The sequence below is a fragment of the Hippopotamus amphibius genome, chromosome 16 (genome assembly GCF_030028045.1).
Source record: "Hippopotamus amphibius kiboko isolate mHipAmp2 chromosome 16, mHipAmp2.hap2, whole genome shotgun sequence".
In the NCBI taxonomy this organism is placed as follows: Eukaryota; Metazoa; Chordata; class Mammalia; order Artiodactyla; family Hippopotamidae; genus Hippopotamus; species Hippopotamus amphibius.
In genome coordinates, this window is record NC_080201.1 from 6,778,889 (window position 1) to 6,804,762 (window position 25,874).

The window sequence follows — 25,874 nt, forward strand, 5'->3', positions numbered from 1 at the left end:
CCACAGCCAGGTCCGCGGGCTCCAGTGCCTGAGGCTGGGCGTGTGCTTTACGCCGCACGCGGGTGGCTGGGCACAGGGAGCCCACGTCAGGATGTGGGGACCCTCTTTGACCTCACACCTGCAGTCACTGATTTTTGTAGTTGGCTTGTCTTCCCTCTAAACCCCTCCCCTCAGGACTTCCCTGGTGGTGCAGTGGTTAAGAATCCGCCTGCCAAATGCAGGGGACACGGGTTCCATCCTTGATCTGGGAAGATCCCACATGCCACGGAGCAACTAAGCCCATGGCCTCAACTACTGGAGCCTGTGCCCTAGAGCCCGTGAGCCACAATAAGAGAAGCCACCGCAATGAGAAGCCCGCGCACCACAACGAAGAGTAGCCCCCGCTCTCTGCAACTAGAGAAAGCCTGCATGCAGCAACGAAGACCCAACACAGCAAATAAGTAAATACCTCTCTCTTCTCCCCCCCCACACCTGTCATTGACTCATGATTCCAGAAAAATCTAACAGTTACAGAAGCAAACATCATAGATGGCGTCTATCTCAGCCAGCGACTATTTCAGGTACATACGCGGATCAGCCCCTATGTTCCTCCCAGAGACCCAGTCAGCTGGATATACCTGCCATGCCCATTCTACAGGCCAGAAGACTACGTCTCGGTGAAGACAGGCACTGGCCAAGGTCACACAGTAAGAGCTGGGGTTTGACCCCAGCAGCCTGGCTCCCGTGTCTGTGCTCCCACCCACTGAACAACACATCTCGTGGCCCCTGTTTCCACCTGCAGAGGCAGGCCTGTTCCCTTTCTCCAAAAGGGCACTTACTAGTTTTTCTTTTGCTCTAAAGCAATAAAATACGTTCAATGTAGAAAAGCAATTAAATACAGGAAACTCTAAGGAGTGTTTAAGTCGCCTGTGATCAGAGTGGGTGTCAGGGGCGCTGGGGCCGTGTGAGGTGTGTGCAGACACAGCCCGGCCCAGGGCTCACCCCTGAGGCGGGGGATGCGATCAAGGAATGGCTCGTGTCACCTGCGTCCCCAGGTGCTAGGCTCCGTGGGAGGCTGGGGCTGGGGTCTGGGTGGAAGCATCTCCCCAGCCTGGGGCTGGGCCTCCTGGAGACTCTGTCACGGCGGCTCACGCAGGACCAGGAGGAGGATGCAGGGGTGAAGGAAAAGGAAGAGGGCAGACAGACTTCCTTCCTGGCCTCAGCCCTGCCCAGCTGCAAGTCTGCGGTTGGCTCCTGGACTTGCTCCAAATGCCTGGTCTGACCAGTCTGGGGTGTACAGTGGGTGTGTCGGGCAGAGGCTGGGAGGCGGGGAGCCCGGGGCTGGCCAGGCTCAAGGGATGGGCGTGAGCATCCTGAGAGTGGAGCTGGCCTCAAGGTGGGCAGGCCAGGGTGATCTGGGACGGAAGGGAGAGCTGCAGCCTGGAGACTTCCTTTCTCTTGCTTGCGGGGTGGGGTGGGGTGGGGTGGGGTGTGTGTGTAGGTAACACCAGAGACAAGCTGGGCAGGTGAGCGTGGACACGGGAAATGAGGGCATGGTGGTTCCGAGGATTTGGGTCCGCCTTGACCTGGCCGAGACAATGCACACTTGGCGGAACTGTAACCCAACCGGACAGGTGCTGCTAAACCAGAGCTCTGAGCTGTCCCCTGGACAAGGTGCTCCCTCCCAGCAGACCATCCCCCTGACTTACAGGGTCTTCTGCGTGGCATGGGGAGAACACACCCGCCTGAGGGCACGGGGGTCAGGAGAGCCTCTGAGAAGCCAGAGCCCCCAGCACACGGGTCTGGGTCAGGCAGGCCTGGCCTTGACACTGCATGCACGCAGCACTCAACCTGAACCCTGGCTCTCTCGTGGCCACAGCCCCTGGAACGTGGTGTGCGGCTCCCTGGGGTGGAGGTGGGGGTAGGGTCCTCAAAGGGGCTCCTGGGTGTGAGCAAGGGCAGAGCAAGGCCTGGAAGACCAGTGGGAGGTCCACGGCCTTCCTAGGAGACGGTGAGGGAGGCACCCAACGCAGCCCAGTGTGCCAGAGGGTGTGTCAGGGACACAGCTCATTCTGCTTTGCTCCTACCATCACACATACAAGAATCTGCTCCCTCAAAAGGCAACCAGCTGGCCCAGGGATTAAAATCCAGGGTGAGAAATGAGTGGCCATTATCTCTGAGGCTGGGGACCTGGGCAAATCCCCCTTCTCTGCCTCATCATCCCACCAGAGACCTTCCAGGGCTGCAGGCAGATCCACTGGCCTCAAAGGTTCCAGGAATCATCTGGGTTCTAGAGTGGCCACGAGCCCTAGGAATCTGCATGTAAAGTTTCCAGGGTTCCCTGGTGGCACTGTGGTTAAGAATCCGCCTGCCAATGCAAGGAACATGAGCTTGAGCCCTGGTCCAGGAAGATCCCACATGCCGCGGAGCTACTAAGCCCGTGTGCCACAACTATTGAGCCTGCTCTCTAGAGCCCAAGAGCCACAACTACTGAGCCCGAGTGCCACAACTACTGAAGCCCATGCGCCTAGAGCCCGTGCCCTGCAACAAGAGAAGCCATTGCAATGAGAAGCCCATGCACTGCAATGAAGAGTAGCCCCCCAAATCAACTGGTTTGCAAGGCAGAAATATAGACAGAGATGTAGAGAACAAACATATGCACACCAAGTGGGAAAAGCAGGGAGGGTTGGGGGGAGGGGAATGAATTGGGAAATTGGGATACCAAATTGCACACTCTAAATATATGCAGTTAATTGTAAAAAATAAAAAAAGGTAAAAAAAAAACCATAAGAAAAAAAAAAAAAAGAGTAGCCCCAGCTCTCTGCAACTAGAGAAAGCCCGCACGCAGCAACAAAGACCCAATGCAACCAATAAATAAATAAATAAATTTATTTATTTATTTATTTAAAAAAAGAAAAAAGAAAAGACTCTCCAGCCACACTCTCGGGGTTCGTCCTGACCCCACAGTTACCTGCAACCTCCTTCTCCATCTCTCTGCCTGTTGGAGGCTATTTCAGCCACTCCTTGTCCGCCAGGGTCTCCAAGCCCCCAGGGCAGTCCCCCTCCCTGCACTGAGTTCCTGGTGTTTCTGCTCAGCAGGGCTGCGCCATCTGGCTGAGCCGGTTCTTCAGAGCAGGGCTGTCCTGGGAGATGTCCCCGGCGCCTGCCTTCTACATTCTAGTTGCTATTATGGTTCCTGGCCACTAGGACAACCCCGAGTCCCTCTGCATTTTCCCTAAAGGTCCTGGAAGGGTGAGGCATCTTCCAGCTGACCGCCAGCCCATCGAGGCCTCTTTTAAAACCCAGGTGTCTGCAGAAGTAACAAGCAGCCAGATGAGAGCTGATGAGAAAACGGTGGAGGTGCCCACCTCTCCCTCATGATGGCAGCTCTTTTCTCTTCCTGGACAGAAGGGCATCCCTTCGCCTGTGGCCACACGTGTGCCAGGAGATTTCCACGCTCCATCCCACCGGGCAGGTGTCGTCACTGCTTTTCACACTTGGTGCTACTCAGATTCGGAGGGGCTACGAGCAAGGGACCCGCTGGGTCCCTGGCATTTAGCACAGAACCCGGCCCGCCTGGGTGTGCAGTAAGTGTCTGGTGCAAGAATGCGTAAACAGATGGATAAGTAAATGTGTGACATGCACGCACGTGCCCAGCAGGTTAAGAGCTGGACTGCGAACCTGCTCTGTCCGGCGCCCAAGTCCACATCTTCTCCATCGTACCACCCAGCCCAGGCCCCACAGGGTGATGATCTCAGCGTCCGCCTTGACCTGTGCTGGGAATCGCGTTCCTCCTCCAAAGCCTCCAGTGGACTCTGGGCGGCTCACGTTACTTCCCAAACGTGTCAAATTCTAAGGATGTGAGGGCCCTCTGATGGGCACACAGCTAATCGGGGCCCCTGCCCACTCCCTCGGGACGGAGCGGTGCCTGTTCCTGTGGACGTGGCCTGCCAGGCTGGGCCTGGGCTCGAAGCCTGGCTTCTTGGGCCCCCACAACGTGCTGAGAGGACCCCTCAACTCCTCAACCCAGTAGAGCCTCTGTCCTTTCATTTCATCTGGGAAGCCATCCTATTGATAACAGCAGTCCACTCTCTCCAAGTCCTAAATTCTCCCAATAGCCCCCCTGAGGAACACACCCGTTTTACAGACGAGAAAACTGAGGCCCAGAGAAGCCAAGAACACTGCCTGCATTACACAGCAGAGTAAGTCTCATGGCTGCATTCCCTGAAGTCTCAGATGCACGCTTCTTGCAAACTGAGTCTGCGTTAAACGCCATATGCGGGTATTTCCCTCTCAGAGTGCCAGTTACTAAATCAGTGATGTGTCTTGCTCCCGATACCTTAAGATAAAGGAAACACAGTTGCAGTCGGAAAGTGTAGTAACTCCCCTTCGCCCCTTGTCTATGCCTGCGAGGTGCCTGCTCTGTGCTGGGGCCCAGGGCCATGCCCTCTAGTGCCTGGAGGCAGCTATGACTCAGAGAGGGCAGGTAACCGTCCCAAGGTCATAAACTAACACCGACACCCCTGGCCCCTGAACCCCGGCTCTGAATCTGTGCTTTTCCCAACGTGTCACCCTTTGGAACACTTTGAGCTGCTGGGGTTTTGTGGCTTTGACACATGTGAGGCCTCCAGTGGGCCAGTGACTCAAGCAGGCAGCAGAGTTAGAGAAGGAAAGCTGCTGGGAAAAGAAGTGATCAGGTCCAAGTCGTGTTCTGAGCTTCCCCAAGGTGAAAAAGGCTTCCGGAAGTATAAACCCTGCTTCGTGGAGACCTCCCGGTGGGGCAGGAGGTGCTGCCCTGAGCCGCGGCGAGGAACACCGCCCGGCTCCCAGCAGGCAGCCCCTGATGGGCCCCCTGACCCCATCCACGACCCGGCAGCTGGGCGATGCGGGCAGGCGGGAGGTCTGGAAGCAGATCAGGAGGAACACAGTCCTCATTCATGAGCATGTTTATGAAGAAGAAAAAAAATGTGTGTCAACTGCATGATGAAACTCAAACCCTTCGTGCCTAATGAGAAATGTGAGTCAGGGCCCGAGCTGGCAGAAAGTTTGGGAGCTCCAGGTGTCTGCAAAGAACAGCCAGAGTCAGGGGCCCGAGGAAGAGAGCCGGGCCTGGCCAGATGAGGAGGAGTCATGGAGGGCTGACCGCCACCCCCGGGCAAAGGGGGGATTCCTCCAGCCTCACAGGAACTGAGATGTGTTCTCAGAGATGCTCTCTGAGCAGAATTTGGAATCTGCTTTGGGTGGGGGTGTCACTAAATGCAGTTGTACCCTCAGCTGGCCTTGGCTGCTAGAACCACGGGCCAGGCTGGAGCTGACTCCTGGGGGGCCTCCCCCTCTCCTCTCCGGGGCCAAAGCAAGGGCAGAGGAAGAGTCTGGGGATGCTGCACCCACAGTTGCCTCCAAACACGAAACACCACTGCATAACGTGTGTGCATAGAGGGGTGTGTGTGTGTACAAGGCTGAGTCAAAAATGATCCGCACTCTGGTTATATTAAAACTTCTGTTGGCCGCACTGTCTTATCAGCGCTTTCTGTTCAAGGCTACTGTCTCCCCAGTCACTGCTATGTAGCTGTGAACGTGTTACATCAGTTCACTTGTAACTGCGGTGCGAACAAAAATGGATGCCCTGATTGTGATCAGCACAGAAGAAGAGCAGCGTGCAGTGATTCGTTTTTTGTGGTCCGAGGGTGTGCATGTCCGCACACTTCTGCCCACTGTTGACACTCTACAAAACTTCATTTTGAGGTGTTAAAGCATCCCGGCTATAGTCCTGATCTTGCTCCATCGGACTTTCACCTGTGTGGTCCCCTGAAAGCAGCCCTACATGGACGAAGGTTCACTTCTGATGAAGAAGTGAAGACAGCAGTGCATTTGTGGCTCGCAGCTCAGCCTAAAACATTTTTGAGTGAGGGAATACAAAAGCTTGTTGACAGATGGACAAAGTGTATTGAAAAGCAAGGAGATTATGTTGAAAAATGATGTATTTGTCTTTTCTAGAAGTTAATTAAATTCTACAGCCAGAGAGTGGATAATTTTTGACTCACCCTCGTACATGTGTGTGCCTGTGTGCACACACGTGCTCACCTTCACAGACACCACAGGCCTTACTTTTAGAGCACAGGGGTGGGGCACCCCAGGCACCTCCCATTCGCCAGCTCACCAGGCCACCGGCAGGTGGCCGCCACCCTCCAGACCATGAGCGCACTCCGGGCAGCACCCAATGCACGAGAGAGCAGGACAAACGCCGCGGAACCAAGCCAACAAGGATGCAGGGACTCAGTGCAACCTGGGCAACACTGATGAGCCCCAGGGGCCAGGCCCCCGCTAGGTCGAGGGGCCCTGGTGCCCCAACATTAGATAAGCACCGGGCATGGGTCAGATGCGACCATGCTGTCATGCCCCCAGTCCCTCGGGAAAGCCCATCTCCCACCACCAGCTGCGCCTGGCAATGCCCCTCCCTGCGAGTGGGGCCGAGTCCTGTTCTGAAGGACAGGGCTTTGGGAGCAAGTGGCGGAGGCATCTGCTGGGTTCTCCAGGCGCAGCTGGTCCATGGAGCCGCAGAGCTCCGCGCGGGGCAGAAGGGAGTGGACAACAAGGCCCTCCATGTGGGGCTCCAGGAACCAGGTGCACACAGTCCGAGACGGGTCTGGGGCGTGAATGGTGGAACTGGCAAGACCCTTGGGGGTCAGAGACTAAGACCCCCTCCATTCTAGAGTCATACACTGAGGCTCAGGGAGGGGCAGGCCCGGGCCCAAGGCACCCAGCTCAGAAGCACCACCCAGAGCAGACTGGGTCTCCCGGCCCTGCTCAGAGCTCCTCCCACCAGCCAGGCGCACCACGGAGCCTGATCTGCACGCCACGCTCCCGCCCTGCCTGTTGGATGAGGCCGCGTGGGGGCCCGTGCCGGAACCTGACACCAAGCGCACACCATGCACACAAAGCACGCGTGGACCATGCAACACAGAAACACACTCACACGCTGGCCCGCTGCCCATGTGCACACACACACAGAGGGACACACACACACACTCCAGCTCTTGTGCTCAAACGGTCATCCCACACGTGTGCACTCAGAGCCGCTCATGCACAGAAGCAGCACAAGCACCCAGACACAAACACACTTGTGCACTTACACCCACAGGCACTCCAAACACACATATTGGCCCCTATAGAGTAATCCACATACATCCTACAGCCAACTCCTATACACAGACACACACAGACACACACACACAGAAACTCGGGCCACCACCCACATGTTGTCCTGCCTTCACACATCCAAAGCCATCTGTACTCACACAAGGACAATTACACACTCAGAATCAGCCCACACCCTACACAATGTGCAGAGGTGTCCACACACTCACAGACACACTCGGGTCCCCGTTTGCTGAAGCACATTCTGGCACCTGCATGCCCTCACACATTCTCAGACTAGTGGACACACGTGTAGACAGCACGCTTGTACCTACCCCCTACACATGGGTGCAGATCCTCAAGTGTGCCCGCACACACACAGCCCTGCATGCCCCCTGCACACACACACACGCATCCCCCCAAACATGCACCCTCACACCCTACATCTGCACCCTGTGCACCCACACGCAGGGGCGTGCACACCCCAACTCAAGAATGCACGCTCAGCGTGCCCACCCTCGCACGCCGCCAGCCAGCTGCGATCCCCCCCACCCCGAGGGCACCCGGCCGGCGGGGGGACACTCACAGCAGCTTGAGGATCTCCACGTAGCAGCCGAGCGTGCGGTCGGCCTGGGGGCCCAGCTCGATGCTCATGGTGCTGCAGGCGGGGCTGACCATGAGGCAGTCGATGAGGTTGGGCTCGCTGTCGTTGCCCGCGCTGGCCGTCAGCGCCGGCTTGGCAGTGCTGGCGGGCTCCACCTCCACGTGGATCTCGCTAGAGGCCACGACCACCGACTTGAGCCGCGCCTCGGACAGCGTGGCTTCCTGAGACACCAGGTCCGGGCTGGGGTGCAGAAGGCGCAGAGGTAAGGTGGGCTTCCGGTCGCAGGGCTGCTGGCAGCCGTTCCGGATCTCCTTCAGGCTGGGGGAATTGTCGCGGCTGGGGGGAGGCGGAGAGGGGCGTGAGTGGGGGCCCCGGGGGTCCCGGAAGCGGCGAGCTGCGATCTAGTGGGTGCTTCCGCGTGCCAGGCTGCACCCTGCTAAGTGCCCCCAGAACCCCACAGCTGTGCGAGGAGCTGGTGCTACTGGATCCCACCCCACCAGCAAGGAAACGGGATCGCTCAAGGCCTCCAGACAGGGGGAGGCGGGGACGGCAGCCAACCCGGGCAGCCTGTGGCTGAGGCACGTGCCGTCGTCCCAGCACACGGCACGGACGTGTTTGTGGAATGAACGTGCGAACGTTAACCTCTATACAAGACCCATAAGGCCCTTGGCGTTCACCCCCACCGAGATGCCTCCCTATGAGACCTACTAGCAATTCTGCTCCTAGCTGTTTCCTGTGGTCTAACTGCCCTCCCTCCCCGTAACGTCCTCAGGGCAAGGCCCAGGCCCCACCTCTGCTGCCCCATCCCTGCTGGGTGAGAAAGCTCAGCTTCTGCTCTCCACCTAGAAACCTCTTTCCAAAAGATCCCAAACCCCAGGTTCTAGTGCGCTGGAGTCTGCAGGTGCCTCCGGTCTGCAGCAGCCCCACTACTCTTGGCTAACGCCCCTAGTACCAGTATCTCCACTGTCTCGAGGAACGATGGCTGTGCAGGGGGTTAAGAGGTGTGAGCTGAGAAAAGGGCGCTATGGCATCACTGAGGTCACATGTGTGACCTCCTCACTGGGTACTTGCACACATTAGGGGAGGCACATCAGAATGAAGGGAACTCCAGCAGTGCTTTTCCTCCCTTGGAGCCCCTGGGCTGGCCCAGTGCTAAGTGCTACCACACAGACCACAAGGACATTCTCAGACATCTCTGAACTGTAGGTATTTCCATTCCCATGTTACAGGTGAGCAAAGACGCTACCAGAAGTCAAATGACTATCCTGATGACACGGCTTGTAAGTGGAAGGGGCTGGGATTTGAAACCAGGTCTCTGACTGCACTTCCAAGATCCCGGGTGAGCCCATGCAGGTCCTCCTCTTCCAAGAAGTCTTCCCTGATTTCTTCCACCCCCTGCTCTCACTCTTCCTGCTACCCTGTTCCAGAGCTTTCCACCCCTGGCTGGACACCAGTGTCCCTTGGGGCACTTCTAACCATACTGAGGTCCCATTTGGTAGGAATCTGTGGGGTGGAGTCCGGACACCAGTAACGTTTAGCCTCCCTGTGTGTGCAGTCGAGGTTGAGCCCACTGCTCCCAGAGACTCAGACACGATGACATGACAACAAACAGCTGCTGGTCTGCTCCCTCCCTAAATGGGCCACACGCATGTGCCTGTGCTTTCATAGAGGCGCCAGTGCTCCTTGTGCACAAGGACCGGGCCAAGCACAGAACTCACACCCAGTGCGCTCAGAGGGCCTGAACTCGTCCAGCAGCGTGCCATGAGCCGGGCCTGCGCCGAGCCCACCAAAGAATGTTTGATAAATACATGCTAAGCTTTGCTGGGGAAAAACAAAACCCTTCAGCTAAAGTCTGAGAATCCTATGGCTGATGGAAAATTGTGTGTGGTCCGGTGCGGGAGGCGGTGTAGCTAACTCCATGGGCTCAGAGTTAACTTGCTACCCAAATGCTCAGCTCCACCCCCTTTGCCTTTGCTGGGATTTAGGAGTGGATTTTCAAGGCTGTTTGGCTCAGGTTGGGTGATTTTCCGGCGAGCTACGCTAACCTGGGTCAATCTGTCTGTTCTTTTGTGTGTGAGTACATCGTGTACCCACTGAGAGCACCGTGGACGAGCTCAGAGGACAGCATGGGGCTTTATCTTGCAGGGACTGACCAACGGGGTGGGATGGACCTGAGCCCAGGGAAGTTCTCGCAGCCCTCAGTGTGACTTTCTGGAGGAGCTGAGGGCGGCACTTGGATCCCGAAGTACTGTGGGCTCCAAGGAGGCTGGGTTGTCTTGAGCAGGGAGTTGGGGCAGGCCAGTGTGGCAGGCAGCAGGGCCCGCCTCGCCCTCCCCAGGCCTCCGCCCTTGGCACCCAGTGGCACCCGCGGCCTCACGGGATCCCCAGGTCATGCCCGGCCTCTGCAGCAGCAGCCAGAGGGGGCGTGGAAACTGACATCTCATCAAGTCCCTTCTCTACTCAAAACCCATCAGCGACTACAAGGCCCTTAGGTATAAAACCTCCACAACTGACACACAGGCACAGCTCTGTCACTCCACACGTGGTCCCCAACCAGCAGAATCAGCATTACTGCGGTCTGTTAGACAGGCAGAGGCTCAGGCCCTACCCCAGACCCGCTAATGTGACCCCAGGAGCAGCTCAGCACCGGAGGTGGGAGAAGCTCAGTTGCACGAGTCTCTCCGTGGCCTGACCTCCCTCTCCAACTTGGTCTTCTGCCTCTGTCCCTCTCTCTGCTTGGGGCACAGGCAGTTCCTCTCACGTCCTTCCCTGCGGTGGCCTTTAGTGCGGAGCAATCACGCGGGGAGTTTGTCAAGAATGCAGATTCCTGGGCCCAGCCTGGAAACGCTGCGTCCAGGAGTCTGCATTTTAAAGCGGTGGTCCAAGGGACTCTGAGGCAGGTGTTTCAGGACCTGTGACCAATGGCAGCTGCACTGCCAGCCCTGTGCACGTGCCATCCCTTCTGCCTGGATCATCTTGTCCTCTTGCTTTGCTGACAGCCAGGAGGTGTCAATCTAAATGTAACCTCCCTGAAGGGATTTCCCTTGTGGCACAGTGGTTAAGACTCCATGCTCCCAATGCAGAGGGCCTGTGTTCGATCCCTGGTCAGGGAACTAGACCCCATGTGAATGCCATAATTAAGAAGCCTGCATGCTGTAACTCAGGAGCCCAAGAGCCGCAACTAAGGAGCCCACCCGCTGCAACTAAGACCCAGCAGAACCAAATAAATAAATAAATAAATAAATAAATATCACCCCCCTGCAGAATCCCTTCCTCACGTCCCCCTAGAGCATGGGTTTTTCAACTCTGACCACACACTCCACTTGCCTAAGGTGTTAAAAAACAAAAATAAAGAACCCGATGCCTGGGGCATCCCAACTAAATCAGAATTGCAGTGGGTGTGGCCCAGGCACCTTTTTTTTTTTCTTTTTAAAGATATAACCAGTGCGATGCGGGTAAATGTCTAACAACCAACCCTCCAGAAAAAAGGAGCCCTGACTGACAGTGTTTGCCAGTTTCCTGGGTGTAAATACTCCCACCATGACCAAGTTCAAGCTACCAACATGACATCCCTGACTGTGGAACTGGGAAGAGATGCGCTTCCAAACATGCCAGGGCTCTAGCAGGCCCCGGGGGTGACTGCAGTCCGGTCCAGTCCAGGAAGCTTAGGTGCAGAGCTTTGTGACTGTCACAAATTCCCCTGGGTAATAAACAGCCACTGGACCAGGGTTCCCCCATGTTGACACTTCTGACATTTGGGGCCACACAGTTCAGATAATCCCTGGCTGGGGGGCTGCCCCGTGCACGCTGTGTTCAGCAGCATCCCCGACCTCTACCCACTGGAGGCCAGCAGCACCCTGCCTGCTGCAACCCCAAATGCCTACAGACATTGCCAGAACCCCTGGGGGTCAAAGTTGCTCCCGGCTGAGAACCACTGACCAAGACCAAGAACCCAGAAGCTCCTCTCACGCCCTTCCACCTAACTCCCTGCCCCGTGGCGGCCACTATCCTGGCCTCTGTCACCAGCGATTTGTTTGGTCTGTTCTTGAACTTCAAGAAATAAGATTCACACTCTGTGTATTTTAGGGGTCTGGCTTCTTCTGCTCCATATTATGTTTGTGAGATTAATTCACAGTTTGTGGGCTGCACTAGTTCGTTCATTCTTGCTGCCCTGCAGTATTGCTTCGTGTGAATGGAGCACAGCTTCTCCGTTCTACTGTTGTAGGACACAGGACTTGAGGCAGACTTAGTTAGGGGCTGTTACAGATAATGCTGCTATAAACCTTCTGGTGCATGTCTTGTGATTAATATACCAAAGCGATGAGGGGCTGGGTCCCAGGGTTTGTGCATGCTTAGCTTCTGTAAAGCCTTCCCAGGTGACTCTGAAACGCAGCCAGGGTTGAGACTGCCCGCCGTAGACCAGGTTAAATACGCCTCTGGCTTCTTTCATCACAGCCCTGCTCAAACCGCTGGCTCTCTCACTGCCACCCCTCCACCCACTGCTACAGCATCTGCTCTGGAAGGGCAGGGGCCCATTGGCTGGTGCACTTTTGTGCCTTCAGCACCTGGCATGTCACGGACCCTCACTAAACAAGAGTTGAAAGGATGAGAGGAGGATGAAGGTGGCTGTTGCTGATCCCAGTGCCCTCTCTGTGCAACAGTGTGCGTGGTTCCAAATTCTGGTTCTTTCCACCTCTGCCCCTCTCCTGGGGGGGGAACTGGGAGAGAGATTCCATTCCGTTTCCTGCACCTGAGTCAGGGAAACCCTGCCCAGGGCACCCAGGCAGAGACTTAAAGATGCAGAGGGAAAGCTGGGAGGTGCCGTTTCCTGTTCCTGCCCCAAAACCTCAGTACCAGCTCAGGTGCCCACGGGGCGAGCCCCGGGGAGGGTGGATGAGTCAGAGGCTTCGGGAGGAAGAGGAGCCTGAGAGTGTGTGACTCTCCTGATGCTCTTCCTACTTCCTGGGGTGGCCTGGGTTTCAAATGCATGTGGATCAGACCCAGAGCTGCAGCGTATAAGGCCTAGGGCGACCATCCGTGTACACGGAGATGCTGAGGATGGCTGCACAGGCCATGCCTACTCTCTACTCTCACCTTCCTCCTTTTTTTTTTTTTTGGCTTTTACTATAACATGCTATAGGTAGGGCATGGAATAGGCACTTGGGCGTAACCAACATGACACCTTCGTGCTGCCCCATGTGCACAGATTTTCAGTGATGCTCCACTGACTTTTCTTTAAGGACTGAAATACGTTCCTGTGGTACCCCCAGCTCTAGCGGTGCCTAGATACATTTGGTCCTCTCAGAGTTGTGCAGTGTACCACCTGAATAACTGGATCGGGCAGCTGCAGCAGTTGCCATCTGTCCTCTACACATCATACCTTCTCTAATGACCCCAGAGATCGCCATAGGAAGTTCTGTACGACTCATGGCATCCACGTCACTCTGCATCCCAGAAGCCACCCCCAACCCAGGAAGAGTGGGACCTGGTAAGTACCTACCCCAGCGTCATCATCCCTCAGGGGGAGGACTCTGAGAACGTTCCACAGTCTCCCAGGAGGTCCCTGTGGGGCACGCACAGGTGCCCACAGTGCTCACCCGCTGACAAACAGCGACTCTGCTGGCTGTCCTCCCTTCCCAGGCTCCCTCCCACTGCTTCCTGGGGTTACCTTCCTAATAAGCTGCTTGCACCCAGACCCTGGGGGACACAGGATGGTGGCTCTGCCATGCCTTCTCCCGATCACATGTGCCCAGTGGTGAGAAATCTCCAGAATAAAACACTTGTTCCTAAAGCCAAGTCAACACGACGGCCTTGCAGCACCAGTATTGAGTCACAGTGTTTGCTTTCCCAGTCACATCCCGGGGTTCTGGGCCCTGGCATCAGTGAGCACAGGGGATTTGGCAAACGCACTCGAGGCAGGGCCAGTGGAAGCCACTCCGCCTCCCTGCCTGGCCAGCTGTGACCAGGCCACTGTCCTTGGTGCAAGCATTGTCCCACCCAGGCCCTTCCGGTGGCAGCGGACACTGACCTGTTGATGAACTCTTCATAGCAGGAGTAGATGGCTGCCAGGCACACGGCCACCAGGTTGGGCAGGACGCGGGGGTGGGGGCAGTGCCCCGTGGGGCCATGCATGCTGGAAAAGAGCAGAGCGCTGGGTGAGAAGGTGGCTGCAGGAGTGTCACCCATGGCAGGGAGGTGGGGGAGCCCGGGGAGCTGTTCACACACTAGGGGTGGGATCGGGATGGGGCGGCGGCGCTCTACGTCCTCTGCTGGGGAGCTGGCAACACGGGGCTTTGGGTCCTGGCTCTGGCATGTGCAGGCAGCACACAGCCAAGCTCTGGGCCGTGGGCTCCAGATCTAGGGAGACTGGGTTTAAGCCCAGCTGAGTGGCCTTGGCAAGCTTCTTAAAACTCTGCCCTCTTTCCTTAGCTATAAAATGGGGACAACAGCCCCCCCACCCCCAGTGGGTTACAATGAGGACCCAATGTTCTAATTCACGGGAAGACTGAGCATACAGTGGCCACGTGTTCTGGGGCCGACACATTTACGCCCAGTGGTTCTGTAATAAGTATTCACAGCACCTCCTTTTCCTTTCCAAGTGGGCTGCTTTGAAAGAAAAGTTTTCATGGTCACCCTGGCCCAGCACGGGGTCTGGGACACAGTTGCTAAGTCCTCTATAAATGCCAGCCATTGTTATTTATCAAAGCTATCTCTGTGCCTCAGTTTTCTCATCTGTAATATGGGGCTAATACCCCTACTCCCAAGGGCTGTTTGGGGCCTGGGGGTAATACCTGTAACATCCCTGGAAAATCTCTATGGCCGCTGGGACTAAAAGGCCCAACCTGAAACAATTTCATAAACCACTACTGGGTGCTTTAAAGGAACCGTGGAGTCACCAGGTTTCCAGCAGAAAAACACCTTTTTTTAAAAAAAAATTTATCTATTTTTTCAGCTGCACCACACAGCATGCAGACTCTTAGTTCCCTGACCAGGGATCAAGCCTGTGCCCCAACCTGTGCCCCCTGCAGTGGAAGTACAGAGTCTTAACCACTGGACTGCCAGGGAAGTCCCCAGAAGGACACATTCTTTGGGTGTAGAAATGCTGTGTGAGTTCCAGGTGAGTACCTCTTGGAACTGGCTTAAACAGGCTACTATGATTTTCTTACAAAACGGGAAGAGTAGAGACGACGACCACGAACGTCCCTGTCACTCTCAGGCTCTGCTCTTGGTGTTTGTGTGTATAAGCTCACAGAGCCCTCAAGTCACCTGGATGAAGTTCTCATCTTATAGGTGAGGAAACTGAGGCACAGAGAAAAAAATTACAAAGCAAAGCAAAAGCACCCCCTCCCTGTCCCAAACACCAGAAGTAAGACTCAGAATATCCGGCTTCCTCCAGGCCACGTCCGGTAGGTGGCTGTTCAAATCCCCATGATGACTCTCCAGGGCCACCAGGAGACCGTTCCCTACACTCCCAGCACCCACAGGTGAGACCCGCAGAAACACTCTTATTATTTAGCACTGTTACCATTTCCTGAGTTCCTACACAGCATCAGGCACTGTTCTAGGGGCTTCCTCATATATCATCTTCTCTAATTGCACCACAACCCCTGTGCACAGCAGAGGAAAGAGGATCAGAGAGGAACAGTGACTGACTCAATGTCACACAGCAAGTGAGTGCCTCAGACCACACGTGGTCAGGAGGACCCAGGAGACCTGCGTAGAAGATGAGACGCTTGGGGCCTCTGAACGCCAGTGGCTCCTCCCCAGGCTTCAGTGGAGCGACTGGTTTCAGGTGCAGAGGAAAGCTGGCCTGCAGGTCGGGACGGGGGGGGGGAGGGGGGGTGGCGGCCGAGAGACCCACCTCTGAATGAACTTCTTCACCACCTCCATCCCCGCGTTGAGCTCGTTCAAGGCAAGGATGTACTCCTGAGTAAACAGCCTCAGTCGCGGGCACTTCCCAAAGTCCTGCAGAGAGAGCAGAGGGCCGGAGCTGGGAGATGCCGCAGAGTAGGCAGGAGGCCAGAAGGGGTGGTGGGACCCCACTCTGCCCGGAGATGTTGGTGCGGGAGGCAACGGGGAGATGCCAGCCATCTCCTGTTTTTAGAAGCACACACATCTTTCACTTGAAGGAACTGGCTGTCACCCTCTAGTTCACACCCTTCGATGGCTGCCGTGGAGATGGGGGATGTCCTGCCACAGGAGGGTAACAGGCACTTGTCACCCAGATGTGCTTGGAAAATCGCTTAGCTGGGGCTTCCCTTCTGCATGGCTGCACGGCGGCCCACAGATGTCCAGCCGGCCTCCAGTGACGACAAGCTCCTCTTCTGGAGCCCCCCGAGACTTTCTGGGCCCCCTGCTTTCTCTGTCTGTGTGGGTGCCTATGCGTGAGAGCCATGGCCTGGGAAGGCAGGTGCGTGCCCTGGACATGGAGTGTATGTGCAGTGAGGTGACAGGTGTGTGGCTGGGGGTCAACCTGATGGGGGTGCTGGCAGGAAGGAGGGAGGAGGGCTCACGTGTCCAATGTTAGGAAAAGGTCGCCTCCTAGCCCCTGGGGAAGACGAAGTCCCGTCTCCATCTCCACCAACCGGCTCAGTGTGAGCTAACGGGTGCCCAGATCTCACCTCGGCCGACACCTAACTAAGGGGCACTGAGTGAGGACAGAGGGGCCCTGCTGCTCCAGTGAGTGACGTTCCTGGAGACATTTCTCAGCCTCCCCAACACCACACATCAGCGAGCGGGCGACAGATCTCAGCAAAGAGGGGAAGGGCCAACATCCAAGGTGGCCATCGGCTCAGGGACCTGTCAGGAGGAGCAGCACAGACGGTGCAGGATAGAGGCGTGGGCCAGGGAAGGACTGCGTCTGCTCCCACGTCACGTTAGGGACCCGGAGGCGCTGGACTTCAGAACCCGCATGCTCGTACGTGAATGGCCAGGAGGGTGATGAGGTTGACCAGCAAGACATCAGAGGGAAGACTGGTGGTCTCCAAACTCTTCTGTTTCTCCTCCTGCCCCCGCTCAGGGGAACCCATTTAATCAAAAGCAACCTGGATCAGGACTCTAATCTAAAATAAAGCCCGTGGAGACTTTCCCTGTGGATCTAACTGATCCTGTGGGCCCTCGGGAAAGCTCGGATGGAACATGGCCCGCCCACGCCCTCCTGCCAGCTCACAGGAGCGAGTCTCTAGAGCTGCCTGGTGCTTCTTCATCTGGAGTCAGAGGCTTAATTGGGCTCCTCGAGGGGCGGGGGCTCATCTGCTTCCATCCTGCCCACTACGGTCATGCCTTCGCATAAGGAGGGCAGCAAAAGCCACGAGGAAGTGCAGAAGGGATCTACACATGTGCGTGCGTGTGCACACACCCACAAACACGTATGTACACACAGGCAGGCACACAAACGTGAACACACACAGCACTGGGCTAGAAGATGGGGCCCCTGCATGAAGAGAACACTGAAGCTTGGCTGTGCTTTCTAACTGAGGAAGATGCCCAGGGTCTCTGAGTCCCTGGGAAAAGGGTAACAGGAAAGCTGTGTGGCCTTGGGCAGCCATGCCCCTCTTTGGGCCTCATGGTCCCCACTGTGGATCAAGGGTTGGAAGACCCAATTTCCAGGCCCCTTCCACCCCTAAGGTTTTATGATTCTATGAAAATTGCTTCAACTAAACCCTGCAAAAGATAACTACCTACCCCTGCTATTAGACTTCCAGATAGCCAAGGTCATTTGCTCGGAAATTAACATTATAGATTGGTCTGGAGGCCTTCTGACATGTGGGTGAGGGACATTTTGCCTCTCTGGCAAAGTCAAATATGTTCCCTTTGGAAAGCAGGAGGTCAAATCACCCAGTGGTCCACTTCTTCTTGCTTCCTTTGCCATAAGAACATGCCAAGAGTGTCATGTGGGCACAGGGACCATGATCATTCCTGGGGGCGCAGGTGAACAAACTGTTTAGAATCTCCAGGGGGACATACTTAAAGACAGCTTCCATTTGTATCTAATTTTTATTGCGGCCCAGGGAGTAACATTTGAGACGCTTAACCTAGATTCAGTTTGTTTATCCCTGAAACAGGACGTGTAATATAATGACAAAAGATGCATTCTGACAGTAGGGGAAGCTCCAAAATCCCCGACCACCATGGGGGGGGGTGTGACCTCCCCCATTTCCCAAGCGTTCAAGTGCATCCATGAGAAATATTGCACGGGGGTGAAGACACGTCAGGGATCAGGCTGTGCTGACAGGTCTGTGGCTGGCGGCAGGCAGTGACCAGACACCCCATGCCAGCTCCAAAGCGATGCCCCGGCCGATCACTAAGCTTTAGGGAGTGTTAAGCGGGTTAACACCAAAGGCCCGCCCGTGCTTCCCATGCCTGGCGTGAGCCACAGTCACATTTGTCTCTCCCTCTGCAGGAGGGCCTAACTCCCCCACCCCATCCTGCCTGCAGTTCTCTTCGACATAGTTCAGTGTGTAATTAGTGGACTTTAAGAGCAAGTGGGATCATGAAGCTTTACAGCATCCCCAGATGCCGGGACCACATAGGGGGAGTTCTTTAAAAGTTAAGCGAGGATTCATGCCCGAGGGTCCCTGGTCTCTGCCGGGCCACAACAGATGCTATAAATTCTGCACCTGTCCTGTAGCTGTTCTGATTTTTATCCGGAAAATTACACGGTCGACACTCCAGGCCCATAAAGCTAACCAGATATGAGGGAGATGCGGTATGGTTAAGCCTTGGGAGGCTGCCTGAAATTTGATGTTTTTTCCCTTTGAAGTCAGATGTCCTAAAAGAACCCTCATTAAACAGCCTACTGACTACCATGCAATGTGCAAAAGTGCTTGTGCACCTGAGGAGGGATGGGCCCTGGTCAGGGATGCCCTGGGGGAGTGGCTCTGTCACTGACAAGTTGCAATGAGGGAAGGTCCTTTGCAAAGCAAACTCCAGAACCGTTGCTCTGGACTCCGAAAGGGCATGGCCCTCACCTCACACCACATCCACAGTGACTTTAAAGTTAGTAATCGGGGACCTTCTCCTCCCAGCTGGCTGAAGCCAGAGAGCCCCCTTGAAATGATTAAAGCCCAAATTAAGGCAGAACACCCCACACCCCCCAGGGGAGTTTCCTTGTTAGTCCTGGAGAAAGAATTGGGTGGAGTATCCCCTTCTGCTGTGTTCAGAAAACAAGAAATACATTTATTTCAAATCAAGGAGGCTCTCAGAAAAAGCAACAGTTCAACTATGGTGTGTGATCACTCAGAGAGAATGGTACGGTACCAACATGGTTCATCTGGTAGCGGCTGTCTGGAATGCTTTATGGACAAAGATTCTGATGCTACCTCTGGGCTCTGCAGGAAGAGTGCTGTAATCGATTGATGATGTCTGCTGTGAGGATGGGGTGGGGGAGTGTGATGCACATGTCATACGTTTCCATCCCGGACTGGGGAGCGGGTAAGTTATGTACAGTTCTTTGGGGGCCTGGTGCGGAGCATGAAAGCTACCTTACAAACCAAGTTGTGAGCAGGTCACGCCTTTTCAGAGCTGTTCTCACACGCTGCCTCTTGACAGGGCAGGGGGCCACAGGCACAGTCACCCCACAACTGATTCAGTGGCCCAACATGTGCTGTAATGACACAGATGCTGCCACACACCCCTGGTGACGTCAGTCCAGGCTGGTGGCCGGCTCAGCAGAGCCTGTGGGAACCCAGCCCTCGCCTCAGCCTGCCTGCTCCCTACCCCCCAGTGGGGGGTCACACCAGCCCAGGGGTTCCCAGAGCAACCCTCAGAACTTTCTGGGCCTCGGCCTCCTCATCCGCAGGAGGAGGTCAAGGGCTGTCCAGAGGCTCACGTGACGTAACACACTGGAGGGTCACACGGCGTCCGGCTCTGAGGAGTGCTCTGTAAGTACCTGAGTGTAGGCGCTAGTTATGCTTGCTCCCAGCTGTGGCCCTGGGGTCAGCTGGCAGACTTTGCTCAGCCTCAGTTTCCCCACGTGTAATGCAGAGGAAACAATGACATCTGCTGCTCTCACTGCACCCAGGAGAGAATGCAAAAGGGCCAGCAGATTGCAAGAGCCTGGACCACTGCGGGTGCGATGAAATTCCGCCCCGTGTTTTTTTTTGTTTTTGCTTTTGTTTTAATTTTTATTGGGGTATAGTTGATTTACAATGTTGTGTTAGTTCTGTGTTTTTAAAATCAACCCAAGTCCATACTTTATGTGGATTTCCTCACTTTTCCCCAATGTCCTTTCTCTGTCCCAGGATCCCATCCAGAACACCCCATTTACACTTAGGTATCGTGTCTCCTAGGGCCTCTAGGCTGTGACCACTTCTCAGAATCTCCTTGTGTTTGATGACCTGGCAGCCCTGAGGACCGTCAGGTGTTCTGTAGAATGTCCCTCAGCTGGGATTAGTCTGAGGCTTTTGTTATGATGAGACTGAGGTTGTGGATTTGAGAGAGAAGACCCCCGAGGTCCAGGGACCTCCTCCTCACGTCACATCAAGGGTACATGCCATGTTGTGACTTTTCACTGTTGATGTTGACCTTGACCAGCTGGCCGAGGTCACGACTGTCAGGTTTCTGCACCATACAACCCTCTTTCCCCACTTTCCATGGATGCCCCTATGGGCAGCACCCTCTTAAGGAGTGAAGAGTTCACACCCCCTCCTAGAGGGCAGGGTTTCTACAGACATTATTTGTGACTACACAGAGGAGACAGATCTCTTCTCCCCCAGCCACACTATTTTTGTCATTCTTATCGTGAAAAGATTCTTCCTGTTGCCTTGATAGCAAGAACAGAGCCAAGGGGGCACGGGGTTGTGGTGGTGGGGGGGGGTAGGCTGCATGAAAACACCAACTTGTAATCCCAAGACCAGTCCCTGGCCATCAACTGCCAAGCCCACGCCCCAAATCTGTGGGCTAGTGCAAAGCTGGAGGCTCGTGCCTTTCCCCAGCATGGCGCTCTGGGTGTTGGGGGAACTCACCATGTTATGCTTGAGGATTCTCTGGACCACGGGGGTGAACACTTCGATGACCACCATGGACCGGGGCCGCTCTCTGCAGTGCTGGGGAGACAGGAGGACACGGTCAGCACCGAGCCTGGTGGGGTCCAGCTGGGGCCTGCGGAAGACCTGCCTGTGGTTTGTAGCTTGGGGCAGCGAGCTCAGCCCTGGTGCCTGGGTTCCCCTGCTCAGTATCGCTGAGCAGCTTTTTGTTCATTTTGGGGGAGTAAGAAAAGCTGGTGGGGATGGGATCTTCTGCTTGCTTTCTGTTTTGATCTGACGGTCTGGGATTGTTTCAGGTGGTACAGACAGGAGTCTGCTCCCCCAGGGTCCTTTTTAACAGGGCGAGACTCCCACAGCGCAAAGGTTCGGCGTGCATGGTCTAACAGGAGTCTCTTGAAAATCGGGTGCAAGAATACTGGGGGTTACTGTTTGGATGCCTGTGACTTCTCAATTGAGGGCTTTGATAAGCTGGCTGGAGGGTGCAGGCCACACGCGGCTCTCGATGTCTTTTATCTCCCCAGCATGGGGTTCTGTTCTTCAAAGTGAAATTGAAGGCCTTCAGGTGGAGCAGGCGAGGCCCCGCTGCTCCCACACATTTAAACCTGCCTGGGCCTGAAGGTGCTGTTTCCAAGCCTGGAAGAGGACACTGGACGTGGGATATTAGAAATCCCAGACAATCCTTGATAAATCAACTTTCCCCAGAACGCAGGGTCCCGGCTTCCGAGTCTGGCAGGAGAAGCGGCCCGGGCGTGTCCAGAGAGCTAGCCAAGTGGACCCAGTGGGGACAGCTTTGTTTCCCTCAAGCCCTCCTCTCTGGGTGGGCTGCCTGGTAGAGGAGGCACTGAGGTTGTGACTCTGACCCCCTGAGGGAAAACAGCCCCGAGTCTCACTGACCCCTGTGCCTGGACCCCTTCCTCCAACCGGCAGGGCAGCTGCCCGGGGAGTTCTTTCAGGAAAAAAGGATGGTTTCCTCCACATCAGTGTTTTTCAAACTGTGCTACCAGGAATCCTCAGGTATGATCTGCTTTTAACAAAGGTCCATTATCCTACAACCGTGAAAACTGTGAGATCTGGGAGAAACCACACACTTTGAGGAGAACACGGAGCAGGCTGGGATTAAATTGGACACAATATCGAGAGTGGAGATGACCCCAAGGACAGGAAAGGGAGCAGCTGGCCGCTCTCTCAGGAGCCCAAGCACTGGGTGACCTGAACCCCCTGCGCGGGGGCACAGTGCCAGGTGCTGGGGACAGAGGAGGCCCGTCTTAGCTGTCTGCAGTCTCACCAAGCAGTTACCTCTTTCCCTGGTGTTCCCCCCAGGGGAGGGGGCCTCGGCGCAGACAATGCCTGGGTGTAGGCACACTCTTGCACGCGCGCGCACACACAACTGTACACTTGGGGCTCGCCCGCTTGGGCCAGAGGGCACACACTGGCACGTGCCCACGTGCTCACATGAAGAAGGCACCTGGGCATCTCAGGCAGCCACTGGACCCACTCTCTGCTCTGTGGGTGTCTGGGAGAGGTCTGCTGATGGAGAGAGAATGACGTGCTCCGTCTCCCTAAAGTCTGTGTCCCCTGACACACACAGAGTGCGCTCCCTCGCTGGGGGGAGAGGGGGTAGGGGGCAGAGGGGCAACAAGTGCACCATGGTCCCCTTTACCCCCAGAACCAGCAGGCCCCCAGGAGCCCACTCTGCCACGCCAGTGTCTGTCTCACTGGTGCACACGGTCCACACCCCCAAAGGATGGTGTGAGGCCGTGGTAGGAACGAGCTTGGTGAAGGGGGCTGGCGGGAGGAAGACCAGGGCAGTGCTGGGAAAGCAGCAAACCCAGGCCCTGCGACGTTCTGAGGACATCAAACCCTTGCATGAGAACATCACCCAGCAAAGGATCAAACAGGACTGCATGCTGGTCCAGTCCCTGGACCACCAAGGTGCCCTCAGACGAGGGATGCCTGGTCCCCGACGTGCCCTGGGCGTGTTCCATGTAAATCCCACGGCGAGGCTGGCGCTGGGTCCCTGGGAGCAGATGTCCTGCTCCTGGGCTCCTCCACGCTCACCTGGCACCCTCCACCTGCCTGCCCTGTGCAGGGAAAGCCCTGTGGCTGTGCCCCCGCTGTGGGCCGGCTGGTGCTCCCAGAAGCCTTGGCTAACAATAGCCCAGCGCTGACATCAGGAGCCCGGACACCCTGCTGCGAACAGCGCCCAAGACAGCCAGGAAGACGCTCCAAGGAAAAGCGCACTGCTCCTCCCTCACCTGCTGGGCTGGACCCTTGGCCTTGCCTATCACCTGTCTGGCAGAGAGGGGGCTGTAACCTAAGACTGGGGTGCTTGGCTTGTCTTTGTGTTTGGGGCCCTGACTTGGGGTGGGGGTGGGGGTGGGGTCTAAGTTTGGGTTTTCAGCAAATTCTGCAAAACCAACCCCACCATGCACATACGAAGACAGGCTGCTTCCTGCACACACAGCCCTGCTTCAGCAGTGCCGTACCTTGCAAAAGAATTCACAGAGATCTGGTGGTGGATGGTTGTTTTCCAGCAAAGGAGCGATTGCCTGAAAGAAAAGCAGCAAACGTCAGTCGGAATCGTGGGTGGGGGGGCGGGGTGTCTACATAAGACGGTGAACTCATGGTGAAAGCACAACCTCCCTGTCACCCTCTGGGCCAAAAAGCCATCCTCTAACTTGCTGGCCAGAGCTCCTGAACTGTGTGTATGTGTGTGTGGCGGGGGGGTGCATGGCTCCCACTGAGAAGCTGATGAAAGCTCTGGGCTGCCCCCCAGAAAAATATACACCTGTAATGATGCCCGTAGCTTTTAGGGGTTTTGCGACCTGCTGATGACCTCTGCATCCCCCTGGATCAACGGTCCCTGCCTACGAGGCAGGACGCACGGTGGTTACAAGCCCGGGCTTTGGCGGCAGAGCCCTGGGTGCAAGTCCTGCTTCTGACACTTGCTACGATGTGACCAACAGAGCAAGTTATTTCATCTCTCTTAACCCCAGGGTCCCTACGCGGAAGAGAGCAGAGAGCGCCACTGTTGAGGGTGAGTGGAGGTAACCTGTGCAGAGAGGGCGTCTCAGCCTGGCCTGTTCGCACCTGGGGCTGGTCCTCGCTCACGGCGCTGCTGACCTGTGCACTGCAGCATGTCTGGCAGCATCCCCGCTCTCAACCCCCAACCCAACTGTGACAATCGAAACTCTCCAGACTTCATTTTATATTAAGGGAGGTTAGAGTTTCTAACGCCCCTTGCATTCACTCCCCACTGAGCTTTTTCTTTTTTTTTTAAATTTGGCTGTGCCGCATGGCATGTGGATTTCTAGTTCCCTGACCAGGCACTGAACCCACACCCCCTGCACTGGAAGCAAGGAGTCCTAACCACTGGACCGCTAGGGAAGCCCCATCACTGAGCCTTCTTAGGCCAGCTGCGCAATGTTGCTGCTTCCCAGTGCCATTCTTGTGGAAGGTTCCCATGGCTCAGATGGTGTTTGATTCTTGACTTTTCTGCCCCTTTCATAATTTGTTTTAATGATTTTGCTAAATTTCAAATTCAAATAAAAAATTGGAACAATTGAAAAAAAAGTATGTCCAGACATTGCCAAATTCCCCCTGGGGAACAAAACTGGCCCCAGTTGAGACGCCTTGGTGTAAAGTGCCTCCCCAAGCCTGAGAGAAGGCCAGCTCTCAATAAACATTCATTACGGGATGGATAATAAATGCCTGTGTGAAGTCCACTCGTTTTCCTGTTTCCCACCCTGGGCACAACAGTAGGAAACAGGAGACCCAGGACCCCGCACCGAGGCTGCCAGGCTGTGTGACCCTGAGTGAGCAACTCAACCTCTCTGGGCATTAGTCTTCTGGTCTGTAAATGGGAAAAAACAGAGTTACGGATTGGGTTGCTGGAGGAAGGTGATGAGGGAAAACTCTAGAAGCTTTGGTATCTCAGGCTTGGGATAAGCCCGCTGCCTGGAGCACAGCTTGTCACTGACACCATCACCAGTGGACGGTCCTGGGCTGTACTGGACACAGTGGCAATTTCGCCCGACTCCTCCAGGCAGGCTGTGTGATGACACAGTCTCTCCATCACCGAGCCCCACAGCCCAGACCCTTCCTGCCTGATTGTGGAGGGTCTCCTGGCTCCCACAGCAGGGCCTTTTGGCTATAGGTGGGGACCCCTCAGCGAGGCCGCTCACCTGTCTTGGGATCGTTCAGGGAAGGAACACAGAGCTGGATGGCAGGAGGGGAGGACCGCCAGCCCATCAGTTATGTGGGCACTTCCGTGGAAGACCACAGTCAGCTGACCAACAGGTGGAGATGGGGCCCAGGGTCTTACTCTCCTAGGGCTGTGCGGTCCAGTATGGTAGCCGCTAGCCATGTGTGACTCTTCCCATTTTAACTGACACGGAAGAAATGATTTCTTTCTGGTTTTTTGTTTGATTTTCTGGCCAGGCTGCGTGGCTTGCGGGATCTTAGTTCCCCAATCAGGGATTGAACCTGTGCCCCCTGCAGTGGAAACGTGGAGTCCCAACCACTGGACGGCCAGAGAATTCCCAAGAAATGACTTGAAAGGAAAGGAAATGAGAAGTGTGGTTCTTCAGTGGCAGTAAGCACATTTCAAGTGCTCACCAGTTCCACGAAGCTCGTGGCCGTCACCATGCACAGTGCAGACAGACAGCATGTCCGTCACCACCGGGAGCTCCTCCTGAAGGTGTGGGAAGGGGCTCAGCGGGCTCTGAGCTGAATGCAAGGCTGAGCCCACCACCCTCTCACAATTCCCCACAGCGACATAGACCACTCATTACGCTGAAGGTAATAATAATAATAATGTACCAACAGCAACACCCACAACAGCTGCAGCTGTCCCGGGGCACTGCCTGTGCCGGGCTCTGGGCTGAGCCATGTCGCTTCATCTTCACTGTGTGCTGGAGCGGGTGTGTGTCTTGCCCTCTCCTCAGAGGCTGCATGGTTAGGACGGGCTGGAGCCGGAACTGAAGGCTCGTGAGTGACCCAGGAGCCCGAGTTCTTCACTGCGCTGCCTCTCAGCCCGCGCTCTCCACACGACCGGGAAACAAGCGACCCGTCTGGCGACAACTTCACGGGAGGAGAAACAGGGCAACGAAACATCCTGAAATAGGACGGGCCCACGGGTCGGGCTCTGCACGGCCACTTTCAGAAGT

General features: G+C 55.8%; 1 protein-coding gene across 2 annotated transcripts in view; it reads right to left on the reverse strand.

Moving 5' to 3' along the window:
- The window catches only part of CMIP (c-Maf inducing protein), a 222,890-nt gene that overhangs the window by 15,550 nt on the left and 181,466 nt on the right, over positions 1-25,874 (reverse strand). For both annotated transcript variants that reach the window (XM_057711373.1, XM_057711372.1), the window contains 5 exons: positions 23,193-23,255; positions 20,686-20,766; positions 15,582-15,685; positions 13,749-13,853; positions 7,703-8,056 (listed from right to left, as the gene is read on the reverse strand). In XM_057711373.1, coding sequence (XP_057567356.1) covers positions 7,703-8,056; positions 13,749-13,853; positions 15,582-15,685; positions 20,686-20,766; positions 23,193-23,255 — 707 coding nt within the window. The remainder of the gene's footprint in view (positions 1-7,702; positions 8,057-13,748; positions 13,854-15,581; positions 15,686-20,685; positions 20,767-23,192; positions 23,256-25,874) is intronic.